The sequence below is a fragment of the Sorex araneus genome, chromosome 5 (assembly GCF_027595985.1).
Source record: "Sorex araneus isolate mSorAra2 chromosome 5, mSorAra2.pri, whole genome shotgun sequence".
In the NCBI taxonomy this organism is placed as follows: Eukaryota; Metazoa; Chordata; class Mammalia; order Eulipotyphla; family Soricidae; genus Sorex; species Sorex araneus.
This window is the reverse complement of record NC_073306.1, coordinates 80,576,757-80,590,651: the sequence shown is the minus strand read 5'-3', so window position 1 is coordinate 80,590,651 and position 13,895 is coordinate 80,576,757. Positions and strand designations below refer to the sequence as shown.

The window sequence follows — 13,895 nt, the reverse complement described above, 5'->3', positions numbered from 1 at the left end:
AGATTTCCACAAGTTTGTGTTTTAAGTCTCATTTTATAGGAGGGGTTCAGGATTAGGCATTGCTCCATATAATTAGTAACTAAGAAATAAAATGAAGTAAGCATAGGAGTTTCTTATTTAATCTCTTCATATTGGAGATGAAGAAATTAAGGCCTAGAATGAAATGACTTGTCTAAACTTGTAAAACATGTAGATGCTGGAACTTCTGCTTCTGATTGCTCTGAGGTTGCCTGCGGTATAGGTTATTCCTTCTACACAACTCTTATTTTTGGTTTATCATTTCTATGTACAAGTGTTCTAATTTGCATCCTTCTATATAGCTCTGAGCTGTCATGTACACACTATTATTTGTGCTATACCCTGTATGGTGCCATCGCTGGAGATTGCATGCCAGTGCTGAGCTAAATGCTCAGTGAACGACTGTGGGGAAAATCTACCTGGAAGGAAAGAATTAGCTGAAGATTTACCTGCAGAGTTGGCTTGCAGAACTTTCTAGGCCTCCAAGTAGGATGTTGAGAGGATCTAAGAAGACTTCCTTAAGGAAGTATGCTAAGTCCCGAGGATGTTAAAAAGTGGCTCTCTGAAGGGAGCCTTGGTGGGCGATTGGGTGTCAGCCTGGGATCAATGCTTCCCTTTAGTGTGGCTGAATTGAAGCTGTATATGTGAGTGTCAGATCTAAACTAAGTAGGCAATGTCCGGCACCTACATGAAAGGTGATTCCCCGCACCCTGGGCTCCCTTCAGTCTGTTCTCCGTCTAGCACCTAGGGAAATCCTGAAAAAATCCTATCTTCTGCCTGATACCACTTCTTAAAACTTACTCTTCTCGGGGCTGGAGCAATAGCACAGCGGGTAGGGCATTTGCCTTGCATGTGACCGACCCAGATTCGATTCCCAGCATCCCATATGGTCCCCTGAGCACCACCAGGAGTAGTTCCTGAGTGCATGAGCCAGGAGTGACCCCAGTGCATCGCCGGGTGTGACCCAAAAAGAAAAAGAAAAAGAAAAAATACAAACCAACTTACTCCTCTCTTTTTCTTTTGGGGATGGCAGCCATGTGCCTTCCAGGGTCAGGGTTCTTTTATTTTATTGGTTTTGGGGCAGTGCCCAACACTGTTTAGGGGCCACTCATGGTATATTACTTGGAGGTTACTTCAGGTAGTACAGTGTGTGGGGGTGGAGGGGCGATGTGTGGTGCTAAGGATCAATCCTAGTCTTCCCGCTTGCAAGGCATGTGCTCTAGTCCTTTGAGTGCTCTGTCCTGCTCCTAACTTGACCTTTTAATCCTCTATAATGCTTCATATTAAGGTTACTTTCATTTAGAGCTCTTATCATGGCATGTAAGACATATTTGTGATTGTCTACACCAGATTTTATTTTATTTATTTTAAATTTTCTTGGCTTTAGGGCCACATCTGGCAGTGTTCATGGGCTATTTCTGGCAGTCCTTAGGGAACCTTGTGGTGCTGGGGATCTAACCCGGCCTCCCACATATAAAGCATGAACTCACCCTATTGACCTGTTGCTCCTATCCCACTAGATTTGTTTTGTTTTGCCTTGTTTTTTTGGGTCACATCCCGGGGTACTCAGTGGTTACTTCTGGCTCTGTACTCAGGGATCACTCCTGGCCGTGTTCAGGGACTCTGTGTGATCCTGGCGATTGAACCTGGGTTGGCCAAGTGCAAAGTTAACACTGTAGTGCTTATGTTCTTGCTCTGTTCTGTCTTCCACAAAGAAACATGGTTTCTTGTTCAGCTTTTTTTTTTTTAAATCTTCATTGACTTATACAAAGTGAACCATGAATGAAATTTTATTAAACTAAAAAATCTCTGGTCTAATGGAAAACTAATTATCAAATGCTTCCTTAATAGGGTTATCTTGTTTGGGGGTATAATTCCCACAACAATAGTGAGTTTTGTGTTGAAATATGGAACGTAATCAAGGTGAAGAGAAAATGAAGTGAAATTCATCAGTTATACAGTTGGGGTGGGGGGCGGGGGGTATACCGGGGATTTTGGTGGTGGAATATGGGCACTGGTGAAGGGATGGTGTTTGAATACGGTATAACTGAGACATAAACCTGAGAACTCTGTAACTTTCCACATGGTGATAAAATAAAAAAAAAAAAGAAAAAAATTAAAAAAAAGAATGGTGACAAATAAAAAAATTTTTTTTAATTAAAAAAAAATCTCTGGTCTAAAGTAGTTTTGGGAGGTTACTTTTACTAGAGTAAAAGCTCCATGAAGGCAAGATTTAGTGCACATTTTTTAAATTGTTATATCTTGGCATCTTCAGGAGCGCCTGACAGATGATAGTAGATATCTGTTGAATACTGATTGTGCTTGGATGAGAGTTTTGAAGATCTCTTATCCAAATCCCTGACTTTTCCCCATTCTTGTGCCAAGTCTCTCTGAAGATGGGGATTTGGAATTATCCAGTTTCTCTGTGTAGCAGAGAAATATGAGAGTCGATGTTGTGACTCAGGAAGGTAGCTTTGCTTCTCTGTGTACAGGTTTTAAAGGGCATCCAAATGTCATCAGACAAACAACCGTATCTGTTCAACATCCTGCACGCCCCCCTTCAGAGGCTTCCATGGGAGATGTTATTGATATCATCTATCCTATCTCTTTTCAAAGTCCCCTGAATAACATGTTGACTAACCATTAGAATAATCCCGCTACCAGCTTTTATTTAATCATTGACAGAAATTCACCGAGGACCAGAGAGCTAGTACTGGAGATAAGGCACTTGCCTTGCTTGCTGCTGGCCCAGGTTTTATTCCTGGTACCACATTGGTCCCCCATGAAGTGAACTGCCAGGCCCTCGCTGAGTGCAGCTGGATTTGCAAGGCTACTTCATGCTTAAGTTACCAGTCACTCAGGTGTTGTTTATTATGAGGGAAGAGAAGGGATTTTGGTTTTTTATTTTTCTCATCATCTCTCTTTCATCTCCGTTGATGATTTTCCTGGTTGGTGGGAGGCTGAACAGTCTTGACATGAGGGTATGACAGTTCACTTGTGTCTCATCTTGCCTTTTGCATTTTCGCATCACACTGAGTTATCCAGAATCACCAGGATAGTTTATTTATTATAGCCGCCACCCACAGTCCTGATGTCAAGTCACAGTTTGTGGTCAGTAATAGTTTGTGGAGAAGGTACATGTCAACAGAAAAGCCTATTCTGTGTTCAGAGATTAAGTACGGAAGTGGAGAAAATAGGCCTTTGTTTGTGACAGCAAACCCAGAGCTGGAAGGTGGAGTGGTGGTCACAGAAAGATTTTTTTGTTCTAGTCTTGAATTCACCCCATTATCCCGGTTCAATCCCCAGCATCCACATGTCTTCCTAGCATGCTAGGTGTGATCCCTGAGTGCCGTGCTAGGAGTAAGCCCTGAGCATAGCAGGGCGTGCCCCCCCCCCCAAATAGAATAAAGTCAAATAAATTTTAAAAATCCTATTCATCTCTGGGAGGCAGCTCAAAGGGCTGAAGTGCATGTTTTGTTTCAGATGCCCTGGGTTTGATCTCTGCACTCCTTTGTCCTCTGAATGCTTCCGGGTGCACCTCTGCCCCCAAATAAAAATCCTTGGTAAGTTAGGGAAAACTATTTTCAGTCAGCTGTTTTTTATTTTCAGATTTTTGTTTGCTTTTCGTGCAGGAGATTGAACCCGGGACTAGTGACGCAGGTGTTCTTGTCATGGATCTACATCCCCAACCCTGAGATTAGTATTTTTGTTTTGGTTTTCGGACCATAACAGGTGTGCTCAGGCTTTGTGTTCAGGGCTCACTCCTGTGGTCCTGGGGATTTAACCAGGGTTTTGTTCTGAGCAAATGTCTAACTCTTTGTACTGTCTCTCTTGCCCTGTAACCCCTGATTTTAGCTTAGCCCAAGAGTGTGCTCTCATTTTCCTAGAGAAAATGTGTGTCTGTGTTAGGGATGGGAGGGTGCAACCCGCTCATTTAGTGACCTCTGAAATAGTGGAATGCTGAAATTAAAGAATAAGTTATGTTTTAAAAAAATCTTTTTTTCCCTTTCATCCATTTAAGTTTTGACTCAGAACATTTTTTTTTTTTTGGTTGTTGTTGTTGTTCCTTAAACATTTGAGGTCCTTTTTGAAGGGAATCTTAGTTTGAAATTTGAGCCAAATGGCTATTACACATTTGCACCCCCCCACCAAATTGCACTGCCAGGATCTCAGAGCACCCCAGGTCTGTTTCTACGGGAATCAGTTGACTTCAGAAAGTCCAAAGAGACTCCATGTGGTCAGAAGTCCAGGCTGTTGAGTCCTGGGTCTTTTTGCAAACGGAGCATGATATAGCCACAGAAAAGAAAGAGGAGTTTGTATTTCCCTAGTTTTATTTTAAATTACAACTTGGGAAGCTCCGTTCGCCCAGCACTCTTTTAATTAGGAAACTGATCTCTCGGTCGTGTGCCTGGGCGCTGTTGTGTGCGAATCTTGGCGCATGCCGCAGTTCCAGCGCCGCGCAGGGCATGCTTCCCTCTCCATTCTCCTCGGCCTTAGGATCCTGTCACCACATTTGCAAGATTAGACAAAAGCTCTCTGCCGTTTATTTTCTTTTTGAACAAGTTACATTATGGAGGGACTTTTAAGCTAAAAGAAGAAAAGCTGCCTCTTTGTGGAGGCTGCAGTGTTGTCATTTCAACTTGTCTTGGACTTCCTCGGAGATGTTTTAAGATCCGGTGTAAACTTGCTGTGGTTTGCCTTTGGGCATCGAACTGTTTAGCTTGGCTCTGTTCTATCTGTAATTGCTGCATTTTAATAATTGCCCAATATTCTTGTCAGCAATTTGCAGGCTATATTTTTAATAGAACCATTTGCCCCTCTTTTCCACAGGTTCATTCAGACCTGATTTAAACCCCTGGATTAACACACACAGTCCCACAGACTCTGAGCAGCTGGGCAGAGGGTGACACGAGCTCATTAAATATTCCCACAGCCTCCTGCTGGCTGTGCTTTATGTGTTCCATAAAATTCCTCTGGGAAGCCATCTTCTCCTGAGATCTCCTTACAGCACGTTGCTTCATAAAAATTGCCCCTGTGTTTGGTGATATTTGTCCATTCTTTTAGTAATAAGTTCTGATTCCCAGATTAGCCATCTTGGGAGATGGCTATTTTTTTATATTTTGAAAAAAATAATGGGAAAATTTTTTCTTGTCTGTAGGTGATTTATTTGGTGTGTGTGTGTGTGTGTGTGTGTGTGTGTGTGTGTGTGTGTGTGTGTGTGTGTGTATGGTGTCAGGAACTCAACCCAGGTCTTCCATATGTGAAGTGTATGCTTTATTGTTGAGCTACCGTAGTTGATTTTTGTTGTTGTTTTGAGGTCACACTTAGCATTGCTCTGGGCTCACTCCTGGCTCTGCACTCAATCAGTGGCAATCCTGGCAGGGTTCAGGGAACCACCATATGGGTACTGAGGATTGAATCTGGGTTTGCCACATGCAAGGCAAGTGCCTTACCAGCTGGACTATCTCACCAACCCTCTCCATAGTTAACTTTTTAAGTGAACAGAGAAGGCAATATCTGAGGTAATATGGAATCGTGGTAAATGTAGGATTCAAGGTGATTGTAGTTAGTTCATAGCTTACAAAATTATCTTCGTGATTGAATCCTTTGACACGACCATCCTGCTTGTATCTCCACTTCAATGGAATGTACTTTAAGTGATTCTATTCCTTACCTTATCTTATTTTTTGGGCCTGGTATAATATTTATTTTGCAGTGAACAAGATTTAACTGGCTTTACAGTAGAATAGAATTCCATAAATAATTGTACTCCAGTCTCTCTTATTAGTTTATACCTTTGAGGGATGGACTAATGTTTATTATAATAAACTTATAGCTTGTATGTTATATAAGGTACTGTTGAAGCACTGTGAAGTTTTTTTTTTTTTCTTTTCTTTTTTTTGGGTCACACCTGGCGATGCACAGGGGTTACTCCTGGCTCTGCACTCAGGAATTACCCCTGGCCGTGCTCAGGGGACCATATGGGATGCTGGGATTTGAACCCGGGTCGGCCGCGTGCAAGGCAAACGCCCTACCCGCTGTGCTATCTCTCCAGCCCAGCACTGTGAAGTTTTGCGGGGAGCATTGGATCACCCAGTGTTGCTCATGGATTACTCCTGGCTCTGTGTGCAGGGTTTACTCCTGATTCTGTGCTCAGGAATTACACTACTCTTGGCTCTGTGTTCAGGGGTCACTCATGGTGCTAGGAGGCCATATGTGGTGTTGGGGATTGAATCAGGGTCAGCCACAGATAAGACAAGCACCTTAACCCCTGTACTATGTCTATGGACCCCATTGTAGCACTGTGTGTTAATGAGCCATTACATTTTATGTCTATTCAGTTCTCACAGCAGCCCATGTGGTAGACTCATGCATGCTCAACATCATGGGTTTGACAGGTGGCAGAGTGGATTCATATCCAGGCAGACTTTCAACTCTGATCATTACGCATAATCTATTAATTCTAATCACTATTATATACCAGGATTGAACCACAGTACTTCCTGCATACGTAATTTAGTTTTGAAACATGTCTAAACAATTTTTTAGAAATTATGCTGTATTATTTCCTGGTAGGTAATATTTGTGCATGACACATACTGAAATGGGAATTCAGTGAGAAGGCTCACAGTCTCTGCCATCACTGTTCCCCAATCACCCCATTTTCCTCCTCATAGGCAATTGGAGTTACTATCCGAAAGAGCCATTAATATCATTTTTCTCTTTATAATGTTACAGTGAGCCAAGACAATGTCAAGAGCAATTCATTTTGCCGTTGTTTTTATGTTTTTGTACTGTGTGTAGAAGTACCCTCACTGACTGTCTGTCACTGAAGCTTTTGAGCAAAGGCTAAAAGGCTCTATAATCTTCAACTTGTTTGGATGATTCCTGGAAACTCCATGATCCTCCCTTGTGTAGGTAGGCTTAGACTAGGCAAGGCCTTTGTTCATTTATCCAGTTTTTGGATCACTTTTTATTCCTGATGAGAAGGAATCATGCCATTACCTAATGCCTGGAGCATAGTCAGTGCCCAATAAATATTTGCTGAATTGAACAACTGCTGTGGATTGTGCCAGAATTGGCAGGGTGTGTGTTGTCTAGGATTGAGAATAGATTTTGGAATGGCTAAATGAGTAGAGTTATAAGTTATAGGAGGGACACTAAGGTTAAGCTAACCATCACAAAACTTATCAGTCAAGGCTATGGATAGGAAAAGGTTAAAGGATCTAGTTTAGCAACAAGATAGTCTCAGAGTGAGAGATAGGGAAGACTTTTCTGTTTAAAATGTTGGCCAGCCATGGAAATAATACCATTTCATTTTTTCATGGTCCCTAACTGTATTTAATTCAGTTAGGATTACTTGTAATAGATCGGTTGTAACATTAGATTGAGTTTCTATTGGTATTTCTTTACTGACATTAGGGAATTCATGTCTCAAATATCATTGATGACTTTAGTGCCACCCCATAATTGGTGATGTTATATTATTTTCTGCTATATTTCTGAAATTTTTATTTAATACCAACCATATTTATTTATTTATTTATTGCTTTTTGGGTCACACCCAGCGATGCTCAGGGATTACTTGTGGCTCTGCTCTGAGGAATTACTCCTGGCAGTGCTCGGAGCACCATATGGGATGCCGGGATTGAACCTGGGTTGGCCGAAAGCAAGGCAAATGCCCTACCCGCTGTGCTATCGCTTCAGCCCCTAACACCAACCATTTTTAAATGTCAGAAACAAGACTATTTTTGTTTGTTTGTTTTTGCTTTTTGGGTCACACCTGGCGATGCACAGGGGCTACTCCTGGCTCTGCACTCAGGAACTACACCAGGCAGTGCTCAGGGGACCATATGGGATGCTGGGAATCGAACCCGGGTCGGCCGCATGCAAGGCAAACGCCCTACCCGCTGTGCTATTGCTCCAGCCCCAACAAGACTATTTTTAAGAGCATTAGCTATAAAAATATTTATTAGTTAATTACGAGCCCCACCTTGGCTTGCTTGAGTGCTGTCTTGGCATCTTGGAAGTTGTGTTTATCTTACACCTTTCAGAAATTCTTCATTTCACTTTAATGTGTGTTGGTTTATGAAAAGAAGTTCCGACATTAACTTTTCTTTGTGAAATGTGTTTTCACAGGTAATTTGACAATTGGAAAGAGGGAGTTTAAAGTCACTTCAGATTTGCGAAGACTGTCTATGATCCAGAGTGACTGGACGTGACACATTTGTCAGAAAAGAAAATGACTTCTCATTATGTGCTTGCTGTGTTTGCCTTGGTGAGCTCCTGTCTAGCCACTGCAGGTGAGTTGCATGATACAAGTTGTAGTCTTTTTTGCTTTCTTTTGAATATTTTTTTGCCTCACTCTCTTCTGTTACAAAAAAATTAGGATATGAGCTATTTATGCAAAATTAGAATCTTTATCTTCTTCAGGAAAACAGAACATTTGCTTGCTCTACAGATATGTAGTATGTTTTCCTGTTGTATTTTTTGGGGGCTGGGGTTTGGGACAATACCCAGCTGTGCTCAGAGCTTACTCGTGGTTCTGTGCTCAGCGATCACTCCTGATAGTGTTCTGGGAATCATAATGAGTGGAACCAGGATCAGTCCATATTAACTCTTGGTCCCAATCTGTGTTGTGTTTTAGTAGACTAGTGTAGATGTTCTGATTTTGATGAAGCAGATTCCTAGCTAATTTGTAGAGAACAAATGTGCTAATGTTTAAGTTCACTTAATTTTGTTGCAGGCATTTGATTACTTGTTTAAAAATAAGGTTTTCAAGAAATCTGTTGATCTTTAGTATAAAATAAACAGTTTTATAGAGAGAGCATGTCTAGATGCAATTTTTGAAGTTTGCCTACTTCAGTTGTAAATAGATAACATAAAAAAGTACAGAAATATGCCTCACTTCCTGGAGCTATCAATTCAAGGTTGGAGATGAGAGGAAGTAGATAATTTGGTTGGAAAATTGTTACTTAAGTGAAAGTATCTGATCCTTGACATCAACATCTGAACGTTCACAACCAGAGTTTCTTAACAAATTTGGAAGATTAATTTGCCCTACTTTGTTACAATTTTCTTTTGTGTCTATTCTCTAATGAGTTATGTAAAACTGATTTCTTGGGCCAGCTCCGAAAACGGGCTGATCTTAACACAAACTTAGTTCTATGCTAAGTTGCTCTCTGGCAGGGAGTTTCTTTCTACATTTTAGTAAATAAACTTTTCTGTCTTTCTTAAAAAACAAAACAAGAAACAGATTGACTTGAAAAATTACTAGCTTTTTGCTTTTGACGATAGAATGGTATGTACAGATGAGATGATAGTAACTATAATTGCTATTTGTTGGGTGAACACGATCGCCAGTCACGGGGCTAAATAATTATTGAATTTTATTTAACAAGCAATTCTGAGGAGATAATGATTATTTTTCCTATTTTATGGATATGCCAGAAACAGTAACAATAAGTCTCTCAATGAGAGATGTTACTGGTGCCCGCTTGAACAAATCGATGAGCAACAGGATGACAGTGATACAGTGATTTTATGGATTGAGGAATTCAACCCAAAATTGACTGTATATTGCCATTAAGATAACTCACCATGAAATAAAATGAGGAGAGGTTAGGTCTGTTGCACAGTGTTGTGTCTCTGGTAAGTAGAAGACTGACTTAATACCCATGCTCTAAGCCTCTGTGTTATACTGAAGAAGAGGCCAGACCAACATTATGGCTTAGTACATTAAACTCAGTACACAACAACCAGGAGTTCTGTGTAGGCACAGAGTGAAAAGTTTGCAGAAATTGCTTTTTATAAATGATTTAATAAAGCTATCTCATGATTGGGAGGGTGAAAATCCCCCTAAGTTGTGTCTTGAAAGAGAGTTGCTATATTTCCTTTCTTTTGTTTTCTTTTGAATTCCAGTGTGTAAACTTGAAGGACACATTCTCTGAGCAGTCTCATGTAGTCTCATTATTGAAGTTATTTGCCTTTTAGACTGTGCATTAATATTGGTCTTAACTAGAATTGCATTGAGAAGGAGTCATGGAAATAGTGTAGTAGTAGTTGTTGTTGTAATAGTATAGTATTAGGGAATGAGAGAGAGGGAAGGGAAGAAAGAAAGAAGAAAGGGAGGAAGGGAAGAAGGAAGAAATGGAAGAAGGAAGAGACCGAGGGAGGAAGGAAGGAAAAAAAGGAAGGGAGGGAGGAAGGGAGAAAGGAGAGCGGGAGGGAATGCTTGGTGGAAAACAGTACTGTTTTGATGACAAGATGTATAATCTTGCCAGTGGATTGGAAACAGATCTTTCTGCTCTCACTGCTTAGCTTGATTGATTAAACATCAGAGGAATAGCCACTAGCGAGACACCCTGGAACCAGATGAAACCCCTTTGGCTTTAGAGATGCGTGTCAGTGCCGAGAGTGGAGGAACCTCTAAGGATGGGCGGACTGTCTTTCTGGCATTCCGACTTCACTGGCCTGGTAGTGAAGTGCTGCTGTAGGGTTCTTGGCAGCAGCAGGAAGGTAGGCTGTCAAAAGACCTCCTTTAGACGTGCAGCTGAGGGGGCTAGAGCACAGGCAGAGAGCTGAGTTAGTGTACTAGGAGCCAGCTTGCTCTGGCAGCCTGGGTTTGACTGGGCATTTGCAGAGAGTGGGGAACTGTGTCCTAAGCTTGGTGTTGCTTTGACCTTCCTTCTTCCATCCCTCCTTCTTTTACTCCCTCCCTCCCTCCCTCCCTCCTTGATTTGCACCTCTCAGCAGAGAAAGGGGTTTGTGCTTTCGGTGAACAAGAGTTGTGGAAGGACTGTATTTCCTCCTGTACAGAAATGATCTAGATGTTGGCACTTACCTTAGCTCCTGTAACCTGCCTGAGAAAACTGGAAAGTTGTATTTTTTCTTGGTGCCAGGGCTCAAACCTAGGGCTTCACCCATACATGGGTTAGTGCTACTGCTGGGCCAGTCCCCAATAAAAAGCTTTCAATATAGAAAATTTTTTCTGCTACACAGCGGGTAGGGTGTTTGCCTTGCATGTGGCCAACCCGAGTTTGATTCCTCCCTCCTTCTCGGAGAGCCCCGGCAAGCTACTGAGAGTATCCCACCTGCATGACAGAGCCTGGCAAGCTAACCATGGTATATTTGATATGCCAAAAACAGTAACAAGTCTCACAATGGAGACCTTAGGGGTGTCTGCTTGAGCAAACTGATGAAGAACAGGAAGATAGTGCACAGTGCTACAGTGCTACACATCTTTAAAAAATATCAAGTGCTGCTTCTGAGGCTCACCAGAGTTCAGGAGAGCTAGGAGCCTGAATAACAAGAAGGCGGCACACAGCTGATGCAGGGAATCAGTGTGGTTGGAAGGAATGGGCTTGCCTGGTGCCACAGAACCCTCATGCCAGGCCAAAGGGGCATTGCTGTGATGAGCTCTGCAGAAGTGCTCCAGCTGCCACGCCAACTAGAATTGCTGGGTATAACTTAGAAAAAATGTAGAGCTGCTTTTAGTTATTTTCCTGCCAAGATAACTCTGACTTGCTTTGTGTCCAAAGGGCAGCAAGCAGAGATATCAGTTAATATTTGGTTTATTATAGTAAAGCACCCACTCCTGCAAGGGGTGGCAGGAGACTAATGATAATATCATGCTTACAGTTTTCAAAGTACTTTTATACCATCTATTTAATTTGATCTCTTAAAAGTCCTGGGGCAGGCTAGGGGTGCAGGCAGGAATTGTTTTCTTTGTTTCTAGTATGTATAGGGTTAGTGGGGCTTAGAGAATTCAACTCTCAGTTGAACCAGAATTTAGCACGCTTCTGCAGGCAAACTGAAAACGGTGTCAGCCTAGCATTATTCTGAACTTGTGACACCTGTCAGTTCATTTAATCCTTTCAGAAACCCAACTGAGGTGGCTATTTTTCATTACCTCATTACTAATCTTTTTTATGGTGGGGAGGAACCAAACCAGGCAGTGCCCAGAGTACCATGCAGTGGCAGGGTTAGAATTTGGGTCTCGGACATGCAGAGCTTGTTCTTAGTCCTTTGAGACATCCCCCTCGCATCCTGATATTCTTTCTGTAATCATGCTACCTTTCTTGCTCCAATACTTATTTAAAAATGAAGAAATGGAAAATTGGGGAGATAAAAGGAATATCTAGTGAGATATAATATTTGCTTTTGTTTTGAGGCCACATATAGTGGTTTGTTTTGCTCTTTTGCTTTGCCTTTGCACGGTTGTGTAATTGCTACTCTGCCTTCTAGGTTCCTGATGCTTGTGAGTTATTCTAGGATGATGGTCTGTTCTCGCAGTCAACATTGCCATTAGGATAAAGCTACCTGTATTCACCCATTTACAGATTTAATTGTTCATAGATGATACTTTTGCACAAGTGACAGCCATGCGTGTAGGAAAGTAGACTCTTTTTGCATTTAGGTATTTATTTGTGAAGTATTGGGGATTGGACCCATAGCATTATACATGTGAGCCATGTGCATAACCACAGAGCTATTATGCCAGCCCCCTGGGCAACTGGACATTCTTTAGCTTGTTTGCTTTGATCAGTGATTGTCATCTTCTGGAGCCAGCTTGAATCATGGGTGGAGCTGCATGCTGTCTTTGGGAAGAGTTGTCAGAGCAGGGAGTGTCCAGAAAGGGTTCCAAACTGAGCCTTCCCTCAGGACTCACTCTGCTCCCGTACATCTGAGCACCAGAAGATTGGCCTAGCCTGCAGCCCATATACATGAGCCACTGAGTTTCATTTTCTTCAAAAAGTTCTCTGCAGCTTGCAAGTTGCCCGGAGTCCAGTAGAGTCATTTATATGCTCTGAGTGCATGCTATAAATCAGGTGGAATTCTAAAGAACAGAAACACTCTAGCTGTCAGAATGTTGCGTCTAAGGACTACAGCAGGTGTGTTGGGGACCGAGGTCCAGCTATTCTGCCCATGCTGCCAAATCTTAGAAATAGTCAGACAAAAAAATATCTAGAGTGGAATGTGGAAAATCTTACCACTTTCAAAGCAAAGTTTTTATTTTATTTTTTGGTGCCAGGGATCACACTCAGGGCCTCATACACGTGAGACATGAGCTATATCACTTAAGCTGCATCCCTAGCCAGCAAAGTGTTGATTAAAAAAACAATCCTCCTCCCACCCTCCTGCAAAAAAAAAAAAAGATCTTGAGAGATAGCTCCAAATGTTCCCCCAAGTTTAAAAAAAAATAACAGGAGGGGCTGGAGCGATAGCACAGCCGGTAGGGCGTTTGCTTTGCACGCGGCCGACCCGGGTTCTAATCCCAGCATCCCATATGGTCCCCTGAGCACCGCCAGGGGTAATTCCTGAGTAAAGAGCCAGAAGTAACCCCTGTGCATCGCTGGGTGTGACCCAAAAACAAAAACAAACAAACAAACAAAAAAATAACAGGAGGCTGGAAGGCTGGAGCGCATGCCTTCTACCTAAGAGACCCAGGTCTGATCCCTGTCATCACAAAGTCCCCTGAGCACTGCCAGAAGTGACACCTGAGCACAGAACCAGGAGTAGCTCCTGAATTTATTTATAAATATAAATGACTATGACTGTCGTCGTCCCATTGTTCATCGATTTGCTCCAACAGGCACCAGTAACATCTCCATCTTGAGACTTGTTGTTACTGTGTTTGGCATATCAAATACGCCACGGGTAGCTTGCCAGACTCTGCCATGGGGACGGGATACTCTCGGTAGTTTGCCAGGCTCTCCAAGAGGGACGGAGGAATCGAACCTGGATAGGCCACATGCAAGGCAAATGCCCTACCTGCTGTGCTATTGCTCCAGTCCATAAATACAAATATATATAATTTATTATAAAATGTTTAAAACAAAAATTTAAATATATTTACTTAAAATATTTATAATAAA

The 13,895-nt window shown here is 42.1% G+C and overlaps 1 protein-coding gene across 1 annotated transcript in view; it reads left to right on the top strand.

Moving 5' to 3' along the window:
- Window positions 1–13,895, top strand: part of TGFBR3 (transforming growth factor beta receptor 3) — a 205,338-nt gene that overhangs the window by 17,557 nt on the left and 173,886 nt on the right. Inside the window, exon 2 of the mRNA XM_055138730.1 lies at window positions 8,158–8,321. Coding sequence (XP_054994705.1) covers window positions 8,261–8,321 — 61 coding nt within the window. The 5' untranslated portion in view covers window positions 8,158–8,260. The remainder of the gene's footprint in view (window positions 1–8,157; window positions 8,322–13,895) is intronic.